Consider the following 24200-nt stretch of genomic DNA (forward strand, 5'->3'; position numbering starts at 1 on the left):
GATGCCTGTGCCGCCACTGCTCCCTGCCGCTAGCCAGAGGAGCACGTGGCAGCGCTATAAAAAGCAGCGCTGCGCGAGGCGCAGAGGCGCACAGGCGCACAGGCACGCGGGCGCCGGCTGGCAAATATGGCTCCGGCGAGCCGCGAGCGAGTGCGGTCGGGACTCGGGAGAGAGGGCGGCCGTGCCGTGGAGCTGCCGGAGCCACCATGGGTGTCGTGGGGGTCCCGACGCCCCCTTCCCAACACGGCTAAGAGACCCACGTGGAAAACTTTGGACAAATCTCCTGGTGTTTTTTCAGTCCGCGTTTTTCTCCCCTCACCGAGGCGTCGTTTCGCACGTCGCGACGGGCCTGGATTTCCACCTCCTGGTTAAATAAGAGACACCGCTGGCACCGATTGTGCCGACGATGACAGAACCTGTAACCGCATGGCAGCGCCCGCAGTCGGCTGGGCACGGAGCCGTGGCGGCCAGCAGCTGCACGGGTTAGCTGTGACCCTGGCCATGGGAGAACTCCCTTCGTGTGTGGTGAAGCAGACGGGGCAGGGGGGTGGGGGCGGTGAACTGCACGGATCCCGCCAGTTGTCCACCCTCTAACCACAGGGAGCCGTTCGCCGGTAGGCCCACCCCCCCCACCCCCCTCCCCCCCCCACGACTTCCACAGCGCAGGGCCTCCAGTGTCGTGATACGAGCGATAATCTCCGCGACTCCTTGATGACCCAATTTAGATTCTGACATCGGCTTGAGTTTTGGTGACTTCTCCCAAGGCGCGTGTCGCATTACAGGGCCCTCTCGATTTTAAATATATCGCAAATGCCACCGTGCGGATTTTGGAAAATTACTTTCTATGTTCCACTGATGTCTTCATACCCCCGAACGTTACGCTGTGATGTAAGTTTTATAAGTATTTTTTACGTTGTATAAGATTGATGTAATTGCACTGAGAGACAGAGGAGGTGGAATACAGGAATTCACGGAAGAAAAAAAAATCAAGGGATCATACCGACAATTAAGAAAATCTTGATGGGCTGGCGCTGGATTCATCGCTTGACTGGATGATGGTCGATGGACAACACTGGTTACGGAATGGCAGCCCAAGGAGAGAACATGCCCATGAGGCCGTACACTTTGGAGATGGAGCGTTGAGATCGGTTTAAGTGCAGTCGTCAAAATGATGGATGGTAGCAGCGGGCAGCATTGGACCGTGAAGAATGTTGATGGCGTGGGGAAGCCTTCATCCAGCAGTGAATAAACAATAGCCGATGCGGTTGTTGAGATGTAATCATGCGGTGGCGTGATGTTAACGAACTCGCCTGGTATGGAGGAGGTCGTGGGTTCCATCTCGACTGACGCCTGCTGTATATTTGGAGTTTGCGTGTTCTCACCGTGGTCGCGTGTCCTCCGGTTTTTCCCCTCCACATTTAGAATCCATGTGCCTTTAGAGTATTGGTGGGCAGGTCTCTTCTAAAAAAAAGAGCTATATAATCTTGATTTGAGGCTTTCGTGACTGCAGGAATTCACACTCTTTGGTTATTTCGATAAAGTCACGTGGCTCAAACCGAAAGAACTGAAGAGTAAGAGCTATATAGCTCAGCGGGGCTTACCTGGTAAAAGAAAAAAAGAGTTTAGTTTAAATAGTTTATAATACGATGGCAAATTCGCAACCTGTCAAACCACCGGTGCGGGCGATGACACCGCAGGGTGCACCCTGACTGGGCCTCGCCGGGACGATGGTGAGCACACGGTGAATGCACCGGATCGTCAGTTGCCGAGACAGGGCACGGATCCTGAACCGCAGCCAAAACGCAGCGGGCAAAGTGCGGCACAGTGGGTGCTCTTCCGTGTAAACGCCCCCGACACGCACGAGGGCTCTGCCAGTCGAGAGAGACGAAACTCAGAGTTTGGTCGAGAGGCAGGACGCACGACCGTTAGGCTCTGTTTATATCGGGGCTGACTCTCGGATTAACCCTTTTTTTAATCTCGAGTTTAAAAGAAGCCGAGAGACTTTCCAGGCCGGCCCCTCACACTGGCTCGATACGGGAAACCGTCCCCCGTGGATTGGCGCACGCAGAGGGGTTACGTCCACCGGTCAACGGCCACATTTTGCGGCGCGCTGGCAAAATTTAACCCGGCTCATAAAACCTGCTGGGAGAGGAATGACACTCGAGCCATTCACACGCTTCCAGCTCTCGGCTCCAAGAAGCTGTCACAGCCGCTAAACGCGTTGCCCGCGGCCACCGCCAACGTAGTCCCGTTGCCGGGCCACAGCGCCGCCTGCTCGCGTTCCAGCTGTGACGCTGCGGCAAGGGGGCCCTGCCGGTGTAAATCGATAAAAAAAATATATAATAGTAATTGTTCAGTCGCTTCGTGAGAGAGATGAATGGGTCTACACCGTTTCCGATTTTCTCAATTTGTATTATTTGTGTTTTTCTTTACGTGATTGCTTTTGTAATTCTGGTGACGCAGGTCACTCTTGCAAACGAGACTCACCCTGTTAGCTGGAGCTCACACGTGGTGAAACAAAATGAGGTTTAAACTTTCTTCAGCCTCCACTGAATCGCAAATGCCTTTTCGCGTTCGATAAAAAGCCTCACGTCAAGCTGTCTGGTGATAATTTGTCTCTTTTTGGGTTTGAGCGATGGCATGAATATTTGGTCAGTGGTGGGAATCACTTCCTAACCCCATCGCAGTGCTGCCATCACGTGGCCACCTCGCAGCCAAAGCCTCTTCCACACCTGGCATCCCATCCAAGTACTAACCAGGCTACACAACCTGCTTAGCTTACAATAGCTGACGAGACCAGGCACGCTGTTCAGGGTGAATTTTGGCACAGGCGAATGTGACACCGCGGTGACAGACCCATGTCACACCCGTGTCAGCGTAAAAAATACCCCAGGGGGCCCTAGCCCAGCCTATCGATGCTACGCCCCGTCGATCAGCACCGCTGCCGCCGCACCAAAGCGCACACCTCACTGTCATATGGCCACCCAGAACTCGCACACCCACGGCCCAATAGCTGGGACGTGGAGAACATGGACATAACCAGCGGGGAACTTAGAAACCAACAAGCCTGGCGTTGAGCGAGCCGTCGCGCCGGACAACCAGGCTTGCACGGACCACAGGGACAGGGACAGCGACGCGGAGAGCTCGCGAGGGAATCGAACACCCGAGAGAGAGACGAGAGGAGAGACACGGACCAGATGGTGGAGGTTATCGGCAAGGATTTCAACACGAGCCACAGTGATTTCCTGCTCAAACGAGCATCGAGTCGGAGCTCAGATCCTGTTTGCGGTGGAAATTCCACATTCGTATGGCGGGGGGAGGGGAAAGTCTCAACATAGGAAAACGACTGCTGACGTATCCACAGTGGCACTCATTCAATCGAGCCCAGAGGGAGGGATGATGGGCTTGAGTCAATCCCCAACCAGGAATTGAACTTCGATTTAAAGCTTTCGTGACTGCAGGGATTCATATTCTTGGTTCTTTCGGTAAAGTCACGTAGAAGGGAAATAATAAAATAATAAAAATTCAACAATTAAATTCTCACGACGTTTCGATTGCAACACAAGCAATCATCATCAGGTGTGAAAACCACAGGGAGAAACGTGAGAATTTTATTGTTATTTTATTATTTCCCTTCTACGTGACTTTACCGAAAGAACCAAGAATAGGAATTGATCTCGCGACCTTCCGCTAGCAAGCCGCATGCTCTAGTGCCAAGCGATGCGGCCAGATTAAACACAATGATTTGAGCACAAGAGGCGAGGCCGTCTTCGGGATGCACGCTCGCTTGCTCGGTGTCCACACCTCTCAGAGAGTTTAATGTCAATTCGTGTAACGAAGGGAGATTGAGACAGCGTGTTTTGGTCGCCCGTATTTATACCCAGAGCCACGTGGCTGACGGGACAGACGGACAGAGACAGCGCGTCGTGAGCGTCGGCAGAGTTATTAGAGGTCACATACACATTGCGCGCACGCGCGTACATCCCTCGAATAGACGACACAGTGCACCATGCTTCGCACCCGGCTAACATCAGTGGTGAGTGACATCTGAAACAGCCCGGGGCCTCCTGTATGTCTGCTCCAGCCTTACAAACGAATACCTGGTACGGTATGTAGTAAACATCAAACACTGGTGGTGCGAGCCACGCCGTCCGTGGCAGCTCCGAGGGATGCTCGCTAACGCCACTGTTCCCGAGCAGTCTGCTAACGGCTACACCAGGCATCTTCGTCAGCCACAGGCACGCGGACACGAACCTCGGGCACGAGGTTTCAATCAATTCTCTAGGACTGGCGCGGCAGAATCCAGAATTTATCTCGCCGTGTTAAACCGCCATGGCGTTGATCATCAAACGGCGGCTCATCCACACGTGCATCCGTCGCACCAAAATCAACAGAGAGCAATCGGCGAAACGCTTCCCTGCGCCTGCAACGGTGCCAAACTTACACCGCGACATTTAAACAAGAACCGACGCAGAAGATCCCTGGGTTTGATCTTCCACGAAGCTGCTCATGGCCCACCCGCATCCACTACATCAACCATGGCAGCAGCAGATGCACAAATGGAAAATTAGAAACTGTCCAGTGTGCGACTGTGGTCATCCAGAGGAAACAACGTATACAACGACGCGATTGCCCGATCCACAAATGCGAAGGAGACATCAGAGCGATGCACTGCTCCTGACGCGGTTGTCTGGGCTTGAGCACCTGAATGTGAAATTGTAGTCGTTGCTCAGCATCTACATCAGCAGCCGCACAAAAAAAAGAAGATTTAAGTGTGCCGCATCGCGCTCATTACCGGCGGGGATGTTATTTTCTTACGATTGAATTTCCCCCGTGAGGAATTGGCCGAGCAGCGGGAGCAATAAGCGAGTAAAATTGGCACGGCGAGGGCTGCCAAAGCGGCGTGCCCGTGGGGGACGTGGAAGAGGGGGGGGGGAGGGGCGACTGAGCTGGCTGGTGGTGGGGGGGGGGGTGAGCAGAGCGTGACGGCAGCCGTCGGACGAAGGGACACGGCGATCTACAGCTGCGACGATTCGTCGCTCAAGTCTTCTCGATCGGCAACGCGATTATAATCGATGCGCCGTCCATGACGATAACTGGCGGCTGCCTCCAGCCCAGCCCTCCCCCGGCTGCCCCCCCCCGCCCCCCACCCGCACCAGCTCCAGTGAGACGCATCGAGCTGTCCGCGAACATCGCGATCCGACTAACGCGTTTCGATGCACGCGTTACGAGGCAGGCGACGATCCTGGGGCCGGGTTTAGGATGGGGCCGGGGGGGGGTGGGGGCCCCACGCAAAAACACAATAATGCATTTTTTTATATAAATAAAAGAAGTATGACTGTTTATTCATACAATAACCTCAAGAATCTCATTGTGAATTACATAAACATTTCACCATTATTAATCGTCGCTTTATTGTTTTAATCTTATCCTTAAATCTTCCCCATCTGACAGATGAATATTCCCACACAGCTGGGGGGAGTAGGGGGGTCCCAGAATTCCACGCTGCTTGAACAGGGCCATACGTCGATGATAATTAAAAACATGCAATGCGTTATCTCTGGTGACCATCAATATACATCAAAATCTGTAATTATTCTGGAGGAATCCGATGAGCTATGAAGCTCTTTTTTCACAGACGTCCAGTTGGGGCAGGTCAGAACGTTACAACAACAAAGAGTACAAACACATTCAGGGTCTCGGTGGGTGGGGGGGGGGGGTATGCCCCCCCACTTGGATCCTCTATCTCACTCCCACCTCGTCTCCACAGAACTCGCAGGTCACACAGCGTAGCGCGAGAGTGGTGGAGTGGGGGGGCGTTGACATAGGGGGGGGGGCGTTGGAATGGGGGGGGGGCGTTGGAGTAGGGGGGTCGTTGGAGTGGGGCGTTGGAATAGGGGGGCGTTGAAGTGGGGGGAGGGGCGTTGGAGTAGGGGGGGCGTTGGAGGAGAGGGGGTCATTAGAGTGGGGGGGGGGGGCGTTGGTTTAGGAGGGGGGCGTTCGATTAGGGGGGCCGTTTCGGCTGAGGGACAAAACATTCCTCGGTCCGGCCAATGCGAGTGTGGATGCGATTTTGACTTCGTGAAAGTAACTGGCTCCGTCAAAATAATTTTTTTATTTAACTGAAAAAACAGCAGTTAACTAGGATTCTGCGCTCGGTTTCACAAAAGACATGCGTTTAATTTACCTGTGCATATAGGAACACACAAAACGTGTGGAGATGCATCATTATTGATAACAAGTGACGTTTTATTTTTAATCAGCAATCCGAACGTCGAGTCTGTTTCTCGCTAAGCGCCGCGCGCCAACGAGCCCGCCGGACGGACGTTCAACGAACAACACCAATCAACGAGCAATGGACACGAGGGCGACCCCGAATCCTATCAAGTCCATTTAAAATCGACACCTTGTGATGAAACCGTCCTTTCGCAGACGCTCGTGCAAGGCACACGCACGCACGCACGGTGGTACACGCCGTACTCTATACCTGCGCATGCCGTTCATTTGCCGTCGGCCAACGCGGCCACCGCCGCCCGATGAGCGGAGCGACGAGCGCGGCCGCTTCACCTCCGCTTGCAGTCGGCGACTGCGACGAGGGCACCGTTACGGCCGGCCGACCCCATCACGCCCCCCCCTGTGCCGGGGGGGGGGGGGGGGGGGAACGCGCGACACGGAGAGAGGGGCGGAGGGGTTTGGGGGGGGAGTGGGGCACAGACCGGAGGTGAGTCGGGCCGTGCGAGGAAGAGCTGGCCGACTCGCACCCGAGTTGAAGTCAATTGCCCGCAACGTTTCTCGTTTAACGTCCGAAAAGGCGCAGCGAGCGGGCGCCGTGCCCCCCTCCGCGCGGCACCGTCCTCTGCCCACGGGGGGGGGTGGGGGGGGGGGAAGAGCCGTACCTGGGTGCGCACCGCTCCCGCACAGGTAGAGTCCTCGGACCGGCGACCTGTAGCTCACGTGGGACGCGACGGGGCGGGTGAAGTACAGCTGGTCCAGGGACATGGCGCCGTGGAATATGTTCTGCGGGGCGGCAAGGGGTTCATAGACGTGAGTGCTGTCCAAACACGTGCCCCGGGGCGCGCCACGTGCGTAAGCGGCCCGTTTTTAACGGCGGGGGCACGCGCACGCGCGGGCGCGGGTGCACATGTCGCTGGGGCGCGAGCACACGGCCAAGTGTCGACGTCTGAACGATCCTTACACATGCAACCGCTTCCCCAGGGGGGGGGGGCGGGGGGCGCCGTCTCACGCGCTTACACAAAAACAATCCCACCCCGCTACCCCCCCCCCAAACTGGAACGCGGGGTTAAAAACGGGGACGTTAAAAAGGGGAAGGATCGCGGCGTGTCGTACCCCTCCGGTGAGACCAAACTCCCTCTCCAGGTCGGCGGGGGTCAAGATCTCCCGGCCAATCACGGACGACTTGAACCCCGGAGCGTACTCCTCGATGCAGTCAAACACTGGGGCGTGGGGGAGTGGGGCGGGGGTAGGGGGGCGGCACAGGATAGGCGGCGTAGCCTTGAAGGCCGGCGGCTGCCGACAGGCCACCTCATCGCCGCTGCCGTCACCGCCGTTCGGAGCCGGGTCCGCAGGGGCCGGGGGGGGGGCCGCGGCCATGCGCCCGGAGTTGGTCACGTTTCACGGACGGCAGCGTGTCCACGGTGACCTCCCCGTCGCCCTCCCTCGTGTGCCCTCGCTAATTTTAATTTCTCCTCAACGCAGCGGCGCCCGCGGCTCTTTCTCTCTGCGCAGGGGGTGCGGTGGTTATTTTGGTTGAATGTGGAATTACACCTCTTAGAGGTAAGAGCGAGGGGACGGTGTTTCTCCGTGGAAAGGTTACGGCTTCGAGCGCGGATCGCCGTATGCAGCTCCAACAGAGAAATGTAACGTGCTTGTTGAGAAATACAGACAGCAGCCGTAGCAGCGGCCGCCGCGAAATTAATTGACGTCTGATGTCGCAAATGCAGGTCGTCTGCCGTTCATTAGTTTCGATTACTTGAGTAACATCTCAAAAGGGTGCGGTACGCCCTGAGGAAGTCCTGTTTAGTATTCTATCGGGTAGCTTTTCCTACATCACTAGACACTTATATGTTTAATTAATAGAAAGTTGAGTTAAATATAAATATTAGCGAATAAAAAGTCGTGTACAACAAGTTCACTGCACACATTAATTGCCGGAGGAACACATCTGAGAAACATAATCTAGGAGGCATCTCTAGGGGAAGTATGTAAAGTATATCTAGGGCAACTGTAGGGCAAGTGTTTAATGGCAATTAATTTTTTCTATGAGTAGCCAATGGCTGATGACAGTGACGATGGGGATGATGGTGATGATGTTTGTTCGGTCCTCGCTTAACGCGTGGTGTTCACACAACGCGTTATCGCCTTAACGCGATTCTTACATTCAAGAACACTTTTCCCACAATGCAGAAAGCGCCTGTTATAACTTGAAACACGCGCCGTTATAATGCGGAACGCACGTCGTTATAACGTTGAGCTCGTGCCATTATAATGGGTCGACGACAAACTACCGTGATACAGTTCACGGGATAATACAGTAACGCGGCAGCATACCCTAAGTTGTGTGTCCCCGGCATCGTATTGTGTGTGCGAATCTCGCCTCAACTTTAACGCGTTTTTCGCTTGACGCGGCACTTTTTAGGAACGCATCCACCGCGTTAAATGAGGGCTGAGTGTATTTCACGTGAATCAGCTCGCAGGCACAGAGCTCAAGTCCTCTGAAAGAATCCCCTGCCAGCTGCCCCTCTGCAGCATGGCTGCCCGCAGCTGCCTGGGTCACATGACAGTGGCGGCCGGAGCCCCGAGCGGAGGTGGTGCCGGAGGGCGGCGGCTGTTGTGGTGGTGGTGGTGTTGGAGACGGTGGTGCCGCTGCCCGGGCGTCGCGGTCGGTGCACCGGGCCTACCTCGATCGCCGTAGGCCTCCCTGTCGGCCTGCGTCCAGGCGCGTCCCCCGGCGAGTAGGTACGGCGTGTACTGCGTGAAGAGTGACACCACGTGGCTTCCAGGAGGCGCCAGCGTTGGGTCCAGTGCCGACGGGATGCACAGCTCCATCATGGGCCTGCAGGGCCGGGGCACACCAGGAACAGGGGTCGGCGCACACAGCGACACGGTGCGTTAGCGCGCACCGGTTATGTCACCTGGCACCGTCACACCGCCGAGGTCGGCGCGCACACCGCTCTCCAGACATGAGTGCACGCCCCTCTGCTCGTATTCCTCCACCCCTCTCTGCCGATGTTACGGCCGCACCTCTGTCTCCTTGCAGCATTGGCATTGCTGATGCAGGTGTGGCACTTCTCTCCAGGCGTCAGTCGAGTCACACCGCCCGTCCACACCTCGCTTCTATCAACGGAGCGCAGGCAACAACACGGCGCTTCCCAGCCGCCGCTATCGGCCGTGCTGAATCTGTGCAGTAATCCTCTCTGGGAAGGCCGGCTAACGAAATTTTCTGAAAATCCTTGGCCTTTAGCGATCACGTGCGCTCGCTCGCATGCACGCGCGAGCGAGCGGGCGTCCTCCTATCGCCCGCGGCATCTCACACAGGCTCGCACGACGGCACTCGGCGAGGCTCCCGGCTTTTGTTGTTCGATTGCCGTCAAATGGAGCGCATCGCGACGAAGCGGGGACTCGCCGCCCCCCCGCGGGGGACACCTGCTAAACGACGCGCCACTATCTCATTAAGGAACATCCCGGGCGATAACGGCTTTTGAAGAAGAAAAAAAAAGGCCTATGCAGCTGTCACAGCGCTTGGGGTTGATATGCTTTCGAAATCTTTCCGACAAAGGTTCAAAGCGCTCGTGCGTCAGCTTCGCCCGTCCGTCTGTCCATAACCGGAGGGGAAGTCACGCACAGGTGACCATTGTCCAAGACGAACGGAACTTCGCTATGAAGTTGTGTTGCCATTAGGGGCTCACACGACTGAAAATCGGCCAAGTCGACCGGTAGGGTTATTGGAGACCCAACCCGGAGTAAAAATGACTTAAGTGCAACCATGCGCGCGTGTTCCATCCGGGTAGCTTCTGTCGGTTTCCATGCGGCAACATAAAATCTACTTGCGTAGGATTTCCCGTGATTGTTGCTGGAGCACGGCTCTTCCACAATGCGCTCTTGGGCTGTACCGCGTCGTGCTGCTCGGCGTGATGTTCGACGTTTCGCGCCACGTTATGGGAGCTTCTTCAGAAACGGAATAAATACTCCCGAAGACAAACATGTTTCGGAAAGCCTTGATTCGAATGAAATGATCGTTTCTGCTTCCTCTATCTGACCAGGTGGCTCAGCCGATTACGAGTGAGCCACTCAGATCCTGCTTGGTGGGGGGGGGTGGCTTGACTCAGCCCATCGTGTTTGCGGGGCCCATAAATTAACTACCACTTTGCAGAGAAGTCAACAGTGTTCTGTCGCACCCTGCGCGGCCTTGCATTGGCGGCTCTGACGGTGGTGGCGGGCGGCCGGGCAAGCCAGCCAGCCGGGCCGGCCAGCGGCCGAGTCGGGCCATACCGCGTGGACGGGGCCCCCTGCAGGGCCTCGTGGTAGCCGCGGTCCAGGCAGGCCATGTCCCACGTGTTGAGGTGGATGGAGCAGCGGTGGTGCGCCATCGCCTGCCCCGCTCGCTCCGTCGGCGCTGCCAGGAAGTTGGGGAGACGGTCCACGGCGACTGCGGACAGAGGCAGCAGTACCGGGAGACCTCAGAGCATCGTTAGCCATTATGAATCCACTGCTGGATGAAGAACTACTCCTGCAGTCACTTGCGTAAGTGTATTTATCTGCACGAGGTACGCACCTTTCATATGCCCTGGCCGTGTAAGTATCAGAACTGGATTTAAACCAAATGAAGTATTTATAAAATGAAAAACGATTAACTTTTTTTTTATTTTACCATTTAAGGCCCACATGAGCTGTATAGCTCTTTTTCAGAAGCAACCTAGCCACAAATGATAGCTCAACAAAGTGGCTTATCATGTGGACATTTATGCCAGCCAAATACTCTAAAAGCACGTTTCTAAATGTGGAGGCAAAAACCGAAGGGCCAGGAGAAAAATCCACATGATCACGTGGAGAACATGCAAGTTCCAAATATAAAAGCGCAAGTGTTTAATGGGCATGGTCGAGATCGAACCTCCTGTATACCAGGCGAGATAGTTAACATCTTGCCACTGCGAATATATATTTGGATGATGTTTGTTTGCGGGCAGTCATAAGCATCTGGGTTGTGACCACCACACGCTGCACTTGATAATCCAGTAAAATCACATGCGGTTAAACCCGGATTCGAACCGCCGGTGCAAATGAATATTAGTTCCCACCGAGTGAAACATTTATACCCACCAACAACCATCCGTTAAGGGTTCGGTTCATTGTAAGGCACCATACACGCAATGTTGAGCAAAAGTGTCACGGACGTGCTTGAGGAAGTGGCCCTAACAGTCGAGGTACTCGTTGTAAATGGACGGACATGGAGCGTAGACCAGATCCGTTCCATCACGTCATGGGGTACGGTAATACCCCGATTTACATCTCTCCCCCTTGCACGTCTTTACGCAAATTACGTCGCCACTTGATCATGAACACCCCGACCAGAATTGCGTCACGTCAACACCAGACACATACTCACGTCGCTGACAGCATTGTCCGTTCTCTCTCGTTATCCGTCACCTCTCAGCCTTAGGCCTCCACCACCTACTATCCTGCCAATCGCTTTGATTGACGTCGTTTCGATATTCGTTATCGCACCTTTCAGGAATGCATCCCCGACGCAAAGAAACAATCAGGACGAGAACTGATATTCCCAAATATTGGATCCGAGCAGGAACCTTCATTCCTGGCAGAAATAAATGTTTTGAGGGAGAGTATATATATACACAGAGCATACATATATATTCTCTGATGCTGGCTCAGCAATTTTTTGGCAGAGTTGGACATCCACATGGCGGGAGGCACAGTGGATCGGTGTTGTGTCGATGTTGCTGTTATGTTGCGAGAGAAATTGGCTAAAAAAGAGTCGATACCGTTGATTTTGGTGACGGGAGACGTGTAGTCAATTTGAGAAACCTCTCGGAGGAAGTCAGCCGGCAGGGCATCCTGTGAGGAAATCAGAAAGCGTGACGCGTATCAATTATTATTATTATTATGTTCAAATTAAATATAAGATTACCAAGAGCCAGTAGTTTACAAAGCCTGGACTGCATCTGCTCAGGTGTCCTTCCACTCTTACGCTTTGCCTGCGCCTCTCAAAGCCAGCCCATCGTGTACCGATTCTCACCTGCAGTGCGATCGTTAATGACAACTGTCCGAAGAAAACGCGCACTCCATACGGGAGATATATGGGGAGGGAGGAGTTCAAAATCGCGCTCGCCGCACTGGCATCCCACTGGGGCCGCCGAGCAGCACAGCGGGTTTGGGAGTCGTTCACGGATCCCTCTGTAAGGGGCCTGGCGTCAACGACAATTGTAATCACAGCAGCATTGTTCACCGAACTTAACGCTGCGATTGCAACTCGTGAGGGGTGACACGGTTATATTTGGGACTGACCACACGTCGGGCCACCGATGCGATCCACGGCTCGATTGAAGCCCTCCCATGGGCGCAAGTTTCACCATAGCGATCCGCGCTGAGCAGCGACGCGTCGTTGAAGGTCGCGGGTGCTTTGGCGTGGAGCACAGAAGCACACAGTGCGACAATGGACACCTGCTGCGCTGCCCCCTGCTGGCCACGACGTAGCCCCCCCCCCCCCCCAACAGGCCACCGCTGTGCAGGGCAGCGCTGAGCCAAGGAGGGCCCAGGGCCCCGTTCGAGATATGACCCCGCCACCAATGTCAGCTGAGGCCGGGAATCGAACTCGGGTAACTGATTCCATCGCGCAGTATGCTGACCAGTGTGCCACCGCTTCACCCCAGACGGCATTCAATTAATCAATTAATTAATTGAATCATCCCTCATCCTTCAACTGTTTCTTCGGTTGCCCCTCCGCTCCGAGACGTTTGTTACACCACGGGCGCATTGCACGCTGATGTCATTGTTTTCTTTGGTTGTTGCGGTTGTTTTTCTTGTTTTGGTAATTTATTGTGGTTGTTGTTGCTGTGGTTGTTGTTGCTGTGGTTGTGGTTGTTGTTGTGGTAGTTGTTGCTGTGGTTGTTGCTGTGGTTGACGGTGGGCACGGCGTCGCACCTGCGGCGTGAGCTGCGTGAAGGTGACGTGCGGCGTAGCGTTGGACAGCACCACCTTGCTGCGCACCTCTGTGCCACCGCACAGCACCACCCCGGTGGAGCGGCCCGTGCCGTCCACGAGCACCTGCTGCACCTCCTGCCAGTGCCGACACGCGACGCGAACACACACAAAGACAAAGATCCCCCGTATAGCCTTCAAAGGACTGTCGGTGCAAGTGCTGTTAGCGAGCGCCTATGAAGGCCGGCACGGAACGCGAGGAAGTGGGTGGCCAACACGATGCCCGGCTGCCTTTGTCTCCCCAGTAGCGATGTTTACACACCACGTACTAGTTACTCATTGAAGGCTGCGTCGACCAAGAGGAGGTCTATGACTAGTTCAGATATATAATCGTCACTGGTGTTGGCCGTGAGCGTGAATCGAAAATGGGGTCATCGGGTTCCTAGCGCATGCACGTACACACACACACGCGCGATCACACACGCACACACACACACACACGCGTGTAAACACACGCACGCACATAAAGATGACACCTGCCCAGCACACTTCATCCCGATCGTGCTGTCGGTGTCGTTTAGAAAAACGACACCGACAGCCAACATTGGTCCAACGGTGCCAACCGCATGCCAACGGTGGGACGGTGGGCTACACGCGCTAAAGGCCCTGGGAGAAGGGTCGATTCTGCCGCCGTGTTTTTGGTGAAGATGTTGGCATTTTAATGTCAAAAATGTACAACCTTGTGGGTGATCCCAGTGGGAATAATGCGGTGTCAGTTGAGTGCACGTGTGAGCGGGTGAGTGCGTGGACGACTGAGAGAGCGAGTGGGTGACCGGTTGCATGGATGATTGAGCGAGTGACCAAGTGAGTGGGTGAGCGGTTGATTCAGTGGGTGGCCAGAGTGAATGACTGGTTGCGTCGGCCAGGAGGAGGAGCGAGCTGGTGAGTCGGCGAGCGGGTGAGCGGTCGAGCGGTGAGTACCGCCTCGGTGAAGATGGACGCTCCGCGGGAGATGGCGCACTTGGCCATGCAGGTGGATACTGCGCCCATGCCGCCCTCCACGTAGGCCCACATGCCCTTGACGCCCTCCAGCTCGCCCATCACGTGGTGCAGCAACACGTACCTAGCACCATTGCCACAACGACCACTACCATCACCATTTCCACCATAACCAACGACACCACCACCACGACCAACACCACCGTGACCACCACGACAACCACCATCATGACCACAACGAACACCACAGCCACACGTTCAGTTATTTTGAGATGGTGGTCTGGACAAGGCCGAGAGCCCTTGTACATGGCATGCCACGCACGTGTGTGCGTTGTTAAATCTCGGAGATGATGGAGCAGAGTAGTAGGAGTGCCCCTGACCCCGTGGGTTCAGCTCACCCACTGCCCGGGGTCCTGGGGCTGACCATGGCTCCAATCACAGAGTCCGTGGCAAGAGTGGCCTTCAGAGGCTCCGACTCAAACCATCGGTCCAAAATCTGTTGGGACATCATCATCGTCTTCAGCATCATCATCATCAGCAACAACAGCATTTACATGACTATCATTAGCGCAGCAATGACATCATGATCATCATCGTCATCTCAAGTATCCCTATCGCTGTCATCATTGCCATCACCAGTCGTTGCCATTGTGATCATAATCATCATCACTTGTGTCACAATCATACCATGACCGTTGTCATAATCATCATCAATCAATGTCATAACTTAACGAGCGGAGACGCTGACTACACTGGACGCAGCGAGTGCGGCACGCTAACGCAGTCGCCGCTGCCTCGCGCGTTGTTGGTGAACGTGGCCTTCTCACCGCGCTTCGTGAAAGGACGTCGACGGCTCCATCCGCCGACGTGACCAGATCTGTCTGGGCCGGCGACCCACAAACACATTCCCGCGCCCAGGACACCACATCCGGTATACCTGTCGCGACGGCTGTGGCGACCAGTGACGTGCCACCTGCTCCAGTTTACCAGTGGCGTGCAATATATTCGGGGAGAAAAGTAAGCCCGGTTTCCATTTGCCAACGGCGGTACGAATCCTTCAATGCCCTGCGATGATGATGATGATGTGTCGTGGCGTGAGCCTGGCTCAGGTGTCTCGCGTCTCTCCCCTCGTCTCGCACCCAGCACCCGCCCACTCCTCTACCCGCCTCGCCTCCAAAACTCAACTCCAGCGACTCCCAATTTCATTTTCCCAGAGACCCCGTCGCTAGCCAAACCCCCTGCGGGCTCCTCGCTCCACCCCGCGATCCCTGGACCTTGGGGGTGAAAGACCGCGCGGACGGTTGTGGAGGCTTCCGCCGGCAACTGCAGGAGCACAACCAACAATGGGGCACACGGCTCGCCTGCTGACAGCCCAGCCAGCACCGGTGAACCGCCACGCCAAAGCGATCGAGCATTTCACCCGCCAACGCCTAGTCAGTCGGCTAAAGAACCCGGGCATTGATATGTAACTTTTGTTGCTCTTCCAAAAAATAAAAATCGGTTTCGTCCCCTCTGCGACGTGCCACACGGGAGAAATAACCGCCCCTTGGATCGTGCCACCCACGTGGAGTCATACTATCGTAGGATTCACGAGAACTCAACTTGGTGGTGGGGGCCGTGAGGAGCTCGTAAAACTTGGGAAGATCCTTCCCTAGCCGGCGCACTGTTACCGGGAGCCGGGGGGGGGGGGGGCGAGACAGGCACACAGGTTAGGGTTAGCGTGGGAGCGGGGTGGGGGAGTAGGATAACATTTGAGCACTGTAGGGGGGGAGGAGGGCTGTGGGGGGGCTGCTGAAGTAACATGCAGGGACATTCGCGATCAAGCGCTCGCCACTCCCCCCACCCCCAGCACCGCCGTCGCCCCTCGGCCTCGCTAACCCCATGGTCCGCGCCCTGCGCCGGTTGTGCGGCGACCGCACGGCGAGCGATCGCGGCGGGGTACGACCTGGAGACACCCCCCGAGGGCCGTCCAGCGCATCCGTAAGCACCTTCGCACCGCGCGTCGCCGTCGTTCGCTGGGCCGTTCCGCGGTGGCGGACCTCACGTTGTCGTGGGCCTCACGTTGTCGTGGGCCTCACGTTGTCGTGGGCCTCACGTTGTCGTGGGCCTCACGTTGTCGTGGGCCTCACGTTGTCGTGGGCCTCACGTTGTCGTGGGCCGCACGTCGTCGTGGGCCACACGAGACAAAGCCGCGGGTCGTGTCTGGACCGCGGGCCGTAGGTCGCGAAGGGCGGAATTCTGTCGGTGCCACATCCGTCCACGTGCGTGGGGTGTAGCGGTGGCTAGATGTTAACTGCCTCGCCTGGTACACAAGAAGCCGTGGGTTCCTGACGCCTGCTCTATATTTGCAATTTGCGTGTCTCTCTCCCCGTGGTCGCGTGGATTTTTCTCCAGGTTCCTCCGGTTTTCCCCTTCACATTTCGAATCGACATCACGGCTTTTAGAGTATTTGGCTGCTGCTAGACATTTCCACGTGATAAGCCACTTCGTTGAGCTGTCGTTTGTGGTAGCCAGCCCGCTTCTGAAAACAAGAGTTACATAGCTCAGTGGGCCTTACCTGGTAAAATTAACAATAGTTTTTTTAGCGGAGCCGGGCCTGGCGAGTTTCGACCGAAACCCCGGCGGCGCGACTCACCGCAGCTCAGGGCGGGCAGGAAGGATTTGGCGGCGCGCAGGCGCGAGCCGAGGGGACCACCGTGGAACCCGGGGACGTCGGGCGGCGGAGCGTCGATCAGAGGCTCCACGGCCCAGGCCAGCTTCTCCATGAGCTGCACATACTCTGCGTACGCCTGCGCGCACGCGATGCGACACACGGCGCAACGAAGTGGCTTTTTTTTACGTGGAAAAAAATGACGGCAACGGCCAAATGCTCTAAACGCGTGTTGGTTCTAAATGTGGAGGGGAAAAACTGGAAGACCCGGAGGAAAATCCACGCCAACACGGGGAGAGAAACATGTAAACTCCAAATATAGAGCAGGCGTCAGGGTCGGGGTCGAACCCACGACCTCCTGTATATCAGGCGAGATAGTTAACATCTCGTTCCTGCAGAACTCGTTTGGCTTCTTTGGTGATCCCTGAGTTGACTCACCGCAAACACGCGCAGGTACACGCGCAGGTACACGTTTGCATGCCTCTGTGTACACATTTGCATACTTCTGTGCACACGTGTGCGTACCTGTGTACACACACAAACCCTCTGCACACATCTTGAGGTCCTCATCCAGCAGTGCACTGACGGGCTGTACGGATACTCATTGCGTGAACTATGGGTGATGCAGCGCTCCAATAATTCACTCCAGTCACTCACTCGGTGGTCAGTCTCCTCCTCGTCACGCGTCTATCGCTACCACCACGGTTTCTACTCTCGGCACCTTCGCTCGTTGATTCCTCCGCCCATGTTGAGGACTCTGCCACACTGCACGGCACGACACTTCTCTGTCTGCTCCCTCCCCTCGTCTCTTTTCCCAAGCACAATTCAATGCTCAATAATTAAAATGACAAAAAAAAATGCGTTACACTCTGAGCTATGACAATGTTGACAGTGCCGCTTGTCGCCGGCCGCTTGACGTGCTGGGCCTCTGTGCCTGTGGCTCAGCGATCAGCTGAACGTTTAAGAGAGAAATCGCGTGGAGAAATCAAAATCGCGTCACGAGGTGGTGCTCTCGCTGGCGCGTGGCGGCTCTGCGCCAGCACCCCTCGCCCTCACCCCCTCCCCGCGCGTGTTTGCATTCGGCTCGAGGGCGGCTTGACACGGGCGGCGCGACGGGTTGCAGGTGCGTCTACAGCTCGTGATTTGCCATCCGTGCCAGCACACTCTCTAGGTCACGTGGGCCGCCAAGGTGAGATTCCTGGAAATAATCCGGCGATGGTTCCACACCGCACGTCCATCGTAGCCGACACTTTTTCGGCGGCGTGAGCAAACGCCGGCTTTCTTCGGAGGACGTGGGGCTGAAGAGCCGCGGTGGATCGAGGCGGAATCGCGTCCAGAAAATGCGGCAAGGGAGCAGTCTCTCGGGATTAAGGCGGGGTAGGGGGGGGGAGGTCACAGTGTTCAGGCGCAGACGAATAACGAGGCAGCGAGCGGGCCGCGGCTGACGACCACGAGCGGCGGCTGCGTCGGTTACTTTGGCATCCCTCGCGGAGAACCAGGCGATGCTCCGCTGGTTCTCCTGCATGTCCAGCCCCAGCAGCAGCGACGGCGGCGGGCGGCTCACGCTGCCGTCCGACGGGAGGGGGTTGAAGGAGTACGGGTCGCGGGGGTAGAGCTTCAGCCCGAACTTCTACAGAGAGAAACAAACACCAAGAACCGCCACCCTCTCACCACCACCACCACGTGCAGCCTTTAAACAGACTGTGGGGGGCAAGTGCTGTACACGTGGTGGTGTGGCCAGGCCACCTTTGGCCTAGCCACACCACCTCGTGCGTCACACACAGTATCAGCTACTCGTTTCAGGCACAGTTGACCAAGGAAGTAGTTCGGATGTCACTCGCCACTGATTTTAGCCGTGGCTGGGAATCAAACTCAGGTAAGCCAGATTCTTAGAGAAATGTGGTAATCCAAGCCGACTCTAAGATCCCTTCAATTGACCCCCAGTCCACACCTCGAGACCCGCTTTGTCACTGAGGGTAATGGTCATCTTGTAACAGTCAAAACGACATTCAGATTCAAAGCTGGGGTTTAGTAAGATTAAGTGCAGAACAAATTTTACTCTCATTCCTATGCGTGCAGTTGTTGAAGTTTAACCACCAGGTTGAATCACCCAATTTTACCATCCAGGTTTAACCACCAGGTTTAACCACCCAATTTTACCATCCGGGTTTAACTACCCAGGTTTAACCACCTGGGTTTAACTGCCCGATTTAACTACCCAGTTCAACCACCCAGGTTTAACCACCCGGTTGAACCACCCGGGTTTGACTACCTGGTTTAACCACCCGGGTTTAACCACCCGGTTTAACAACCCGGGTTTAACCACCCAGTATAACCACCCAGTTTAACCAACAAGTTTAACCATCTGTGTTTAACCATCCCGTTTTACTACTCGGTTTAACCACCCGGGTTGAACCACCCGGTTGAACTACCCGCTTTGACCACACAGGTTTAACCACCCAGTATAACCACCCGGCTTAAACCACCGACTGTAATCACCTGGTTTAACCACCTGGGTTTAAGCCCTGGGTTCAACCACCCGGGATTCACCACCCGTTTTCACCACCCGATTTAACCACCCAGGTTTAACTACCCCGGTTTAGCCACCTGGGTTTAACCACCTGAGTTTAACCACAGGCAGCAGCTAATAACCTGGACTGGAACCCAAGTTCTCAGTGCATTGATCTGTGAGCAGCCGTGCCACCTCTTTTGATAGATTTCTGCCCTCGGCAAAAGAGAAAAACCCGAGCACAGCGGAGAGAGAGATGGGGGTGGGGAGGAGGCAGCTCCGTACCTTCAGCTCGAGGTCTTTGTAAATCTGCGGCCTCAGCAAACTGAGCACGTAGGAGGCGCGGGAGAACTTGAACCCTGAGGGGCGACACGAGCGAGGGGAAGAGCCGGCGCGAGGGGCACCACGGTGGCGAGATGTTAGCTACCTCGCCTGCTATACAGGAAGTCGTGGGTTCGATCTTGTATATTTGGAGTTTGCATGTTCTCCCTGTGGTCGCGTGGATTTTTACCCGGGTCCTCCCACCACATTAAGAAACGTGCGTTTAGAGTATTTGGCTGCTATAAATTCCCACGTATGGTAAGCCACTTCGTTGAGGGGAGACAAACTGCCAGGGGGGTGGAATACACCAGAAGACCGGACCTTATCCCTGCCATTAACCTGAACCCAAGCAACCCGAAGCTACATTCACTCGAGCCCAGGGGTCGGTCACCTGTGGCTCCAGAGTCGAATGCGGCTCTTTAAGGACCGCTGCTTTGTGGCGTCAATCACGAAGGACCACCGTCTCGTAGTCACCCGCAGTGCATTGCGGCTCTTGAAATATTGAGGTGTTTTACTCAATTCGAACAAAATGGCTCCTCTTGTTGTTTTGGTTGCCGACCCCTGCTCGAGCCGCCGCTACGCTTGACCCGAAGCACACGAGCCAATCAGACATTAGCTCTGCCACTAAGCCTAACCCTAGCCACCCCAATCAACTAAAATTCAAGCCTCCTACCCTTAACCGTAACAAACTAGCCAACCACACGCCAGGCCAGCGGTGTAGCGATCGAGAGGTGCAGGCTGTGCAGCTGCACCGGGCTGGGGGGGGGGGGGCGTCCAGGCAGCGGCTACGGAGGGGAAAACTGAACATTAATTCCTTGTGCCAGGGCACGTGCCAACCACGCTGGTCCAAGCCTGATCCACAATAGCCAACCAGACCCTAGCCCGACCCCTAAGCCTAACTCTAACAATGCAGCCAAACTAACTCGAACCCCTCCAAACTAACTCGAATCCTATCTTCTTCCCCACACCTCCGATTAGCACGGTTGGCTGCATACCATGCGAAAGAAATTCAACAGAAATGCACACAACAAACTCTCCAAACAGCCCTGAGCTATATATCCCTTCACTTGGCCATCATGCCAGCTTGAGCCTCACCTCTGGTGCTTTGCCCCAACCCAGTTGACATTTTTTGTTTCATTGTCGCTCTAATTGCTTAAAGAGCCACTACTGCTCCTTGTGGGGGAGAGGGGGGAGGGGAGCAGGGGGGTCAGTGACCTCTGACTCACAACGCTGACCTGGGACGATCTCCTCGGTGATGGCCGCTCCACCGACCACGTGCCGGCGTTCCACCACGGCGGTGTCGAACCCGGCCTGCTGCAGGTAGGAGGCCTGGTGATGGGCGTCGGGATTAGTTGGGAGCAGGGGGCATGGTTGGGGAGAGAGTGGAGACATCAAACGTCCCGGATTGGCCGGGGCAGCGTTGATTTCAGAAAGTCTCTCCTGGTGCCTCTCTTCCCAACCCTGAAGGTTTCGTGAAGTTCAGGAATTCGGCTACCTGGCTAGTGGGCGGGGGCTACCTGGTTAGTGGGAGGAGCTACCTGTTGAGTGAGCGGGACAACCTGGTTAGTGGGCGGAGCTACATGGGTAATGGGCGGAGCTACCTGGGTAATGGGCGGTGCTACCTGAGTAGTTGGCAGAGCTACCTGGATAATGGGCGGAGCTACCTGGGTAATGGGCGGTGCTACCTGGGTAGTGGGCGGACCTACCTTCCTCAATAAATAAGGAGACAGGCAGCCACCTTCACATATCAGTCCCTCCAAAAGTCATTTTTTTAAATCTCCCATCGGTCGCAAAGCCTTCTGGGAGCTCACAATTTCAATAGCGTTGGTTCGATGCAAATTCTTGACCAGTTTCGGCATTTGGTGTCTCATCACGCTTGCTTGAACCAATGCAAATAGCTGGCCAGATGTTTACCGGCAAATACCCCCTCTATTAGCCATGGCTCCGAGTACAACATTGCGACTGCCAAGAAGACGCAGCTGAAGACTCTCTGCACTGCTGTGGACATCACTGTGTGGCAGGGTTTGCCGGGGCGTGCGGTGCGATGGTTCCGTGCTTGCGCCCGGCTCTGCGAGTCGTACTCACAGCAACTAGACCGTTGTGTCCTGCCAGGATGAGAGGAATACAACTCGGGATTAGAGCAGATCTATAAAAGAATATCCCCATGTAGCCTCAACAGACTGTTGGGGCAAGTGCCGTTAGCGAGCAGCACCTATGATGGCCGGAACGGTGCACCAGGGGGTGGGTGGCCAACACCACGCACGGCTGCCTTTGTCTCCCCAGTGGCGGTGTTTACACACAGCACCAGGTACTCATTTGAGGCTGAGTCGACCTTGCGGAAGCCAAAGACCGGCTCAGATATTCGCCACCGTTATTGGTTGTGAGCAGGAATCGAACTCAGGTCACCTGGTTCGTAGGGCAGTGCGCTAACCACTGTGCCAGCAAACTAAACGCGGCCAAACAACTGTGGCGTCACGTTCATTTGGAGGTTCATTACTTGGTTTAACACGTAGGCTTTCGCGATCAATATTAATCATAATAAAGGTGTTTGGGTTAGATCGCGTTATTCATAAATGTGTCTCAACCCTCCACCACCCGACACGGCCAATCAGTGAAAAAAGTGTCACGTTGACAAAAGACAAATAGTTCATTACTTTAGCCCACCGGTGTGTTGAAGAGTGAATCCACAACATTTTAAATTTTTGAGTACGACGTTTCGCTGGTAATTACATCCAGCATCATTGGGCGATTTGCCAAAATAGTGAAGCCCTCCACTTGCTCCCGGTCTTAAATGGAGCAGCAGGGTGACGTCATCATTTAACCCAATCAGGTGCAGAGATCAGAGGCGGAGGGGTTATTGTAATTATATAATAGATTAGTAATAAGTTAATTGTTATGATTCCTCGATAAGGAGTTGTAATGTGTATTATTTAATAACTTAACCCAATCACTATACCCAATCAGGTGCAGAAATGGCGGAGGGGGGGGAGGGGGTTATTGTAATTAGAAACTACGTTAGTAATCAGTTAATTAGTATGTGTTTCCCACTGTAAGGAATTGTAATTGAATAATACGCTTCCAGGCCGCACTAAGCCTGTAGCTGTCAGAGCGATTAAAATTATTTGTATATCTCTCAATTTCGATGGATTCTCTAATTAGTCTTGGCCAGTAATAATTCGTTTTAAATAACACTTCAACGTTATCAATTGAGTGCCCTTGTTGGCAAGCATGTTCTGCCACTGCCGACAGTTGTGTTTGAGATAATTTAATATTTCTTTGGTGTTCTTTTAGTCTTACGCTGATGTTACGTCCCGTCTGTCTGTCCAATATAGCATCTGCCACATAAGCAATTCATCCGATATACACCTTCTGTTGATAATTGAGGTAATTCGTCTTTCATACAAGATACTAGTTTTAGAATTTTGTGTACTGTTTTACAAAAGCAAAACATTAAAGTAAGATTTGGTACAGAAAGTGATGGTAAAAAAATATACGCAGCAGACTGCTACGTCCGTACGTGACGTCACCGTAAAAGAGCCCCCCCCCGCATCATGAATATTCATGAGTGGGTGGATTTTGACACGAGCGCAGAGGAAGGTCGAGCTGAATTAAATATTTTATTACGCAACATCGCTTCAAATATGACGACGTTTCTTTACGGAGAGTGACGGTAAAAATAAATCTACGCAGCTTAGTGCTACATCCGTGCGTGACGTCACTGCAAAAGAGCCCCCCCCGACCCCCCTTCATTAATATTCATGTCCGCGTGGAAATTTACACTGACGCACAAGAAGGTCACGCACTCCACACGCCGCACCCCTCCCCTCATTAATAATCATGAGCGTGTGACGTCACTCCACATGCCGCGCCCCTCCACAATAACCATGGGGGGGTGACGTCACTCCACATGCCGCACCCCTCCCCAATAACCATTAGCGGGTGACGTCACTCCACATGGGGCAACCCCCGCCCCCTCATTGATAATCATGAGCTGAACAATTTTTCGATTTAATTTTTCGATTTAATATTTCATTTTTACTACAATCTACACCCGTCCTTGGACGGGCAAACAAGCTAGTGGGCAATAACGGATCCGAACAAACAACAACAGAATATTCTTGGTTCTTTCGGTAAAGTCACGTAGAAGGGAAACAATAAAGTAATACAAATATAAAACAATAAAATTCTCACGACGTTTCTACTGCAACACAAGCAGTCATCATCAGGTGTGAAAACCACAGCAAGAAAATTGTATTGTTTTATATTTTTATTATTTTATTGTTTCCCTTCTACGTGACTTTACCGAAAAGAACCAAGAATATGAATGCCTGCAGTCACGAAAGCTTTAAATCAAAACAACAACAAGAGTTTAGCAAGGGATTGAACACAGTGCAGACGTGAATTTTGACTCCGACCTACGGGTGAAACCAATCGACTCCTGGCTCGTAAGTTTTGAGGGCACAAAATCTGAAATCTTGGCTTTCAGACCGTGCTGTATTTTGAACAAATGTAAGCGCCCAAACCCTTTTATAACATGAATTCAATTGG

General features: G+C 54.4%; 1 protein-coding gene across 4 annotated transcripts in view; it reads right to left on the reverse strand.

The window, feature by feature from the left end:
- Window positions 1-680: 680 nt before the first annotated feature.
- Window positions 681-24200, reverse strand: part of PYROXD2 (pyridine nucleotide-disulphide oxidoreductase domain 2) — a 28943-nt gene continuing 5423 nt past the window's right edge. For 2 of the 4 annotated variants that reach the window (XM_076065817.1, XM_076065816.1), the window contains 15 exons: window positions 21738-21757; window positions 20888-20981; window positions 19617-19690; window positions 18297-18452; window positions 16808-16961; window positions 15774-15835; window positions 14571-14668; window positions 14155-14296; window positions 13177-13311; window positions 12018-12090; window positions 10510-10666; window positions 8919-9073; window positions 7348-7454; window positions 6897-7017; window positions 5325-6634 (listed from right to left, as the gene is read on the reverse strand). In XM_076065817.1, the coding sequence (XP_075921932.1) occupies window positions 6564-6634; window positions 6897-7017; window positions 7348-7454; window positions 8919-9073; window positions 10510-10666; window positions 12018-12090; window positions 13177-13311; window positions 14155-14296; window positions 14571-14668; window positions 15774-15835; window positions 16808-16961; window positions 18297-18452; window positions 19617-19690; window positions 20888-20981; window positions 21738-21757 (1619 nt within the window). In that variant the 3' untranslated portion in view covers window positions 5325-6563. Of the gene's footprint in view, window positions 4737-5177; window positions 5246-5324; window positions 6635-6896; window positions 7018-7347; window positions 7455-8918; window positions 9074-10509; window positions 10667-12017; window positions 12091-13176; window positions 13312-14154; window positions 14297-14570; window positions 14669-15773; window positions 15836-16807; window positions 16962-18296; window positions 18453-19616; window positions 19691-20887; window positions 20982-21737; window positions 21758-24200 lie in introns of those variants that run through there. The other 2 variants (XR_012941292.1, XR_012941293.1) reach the window with 2 other exon arrangements.

The sequence above is a fragment of the Petromyzon marinus genome, chromosome 9 (assembly GCF_048934315.1).
Source record: "Petromyzon marinus isolate PM22_M1 ecotype Great Lakes invasive population chromosome 9, UKy_Petmar_22M1.pri1.0, whole genome shotgun sequence".
NCBI lineage: Eukaryota > Metazoa > Chordata > Hyperoartia > Petromyzontiformes > Petromyzontidae > Petromyzon > Petromyzon marinus.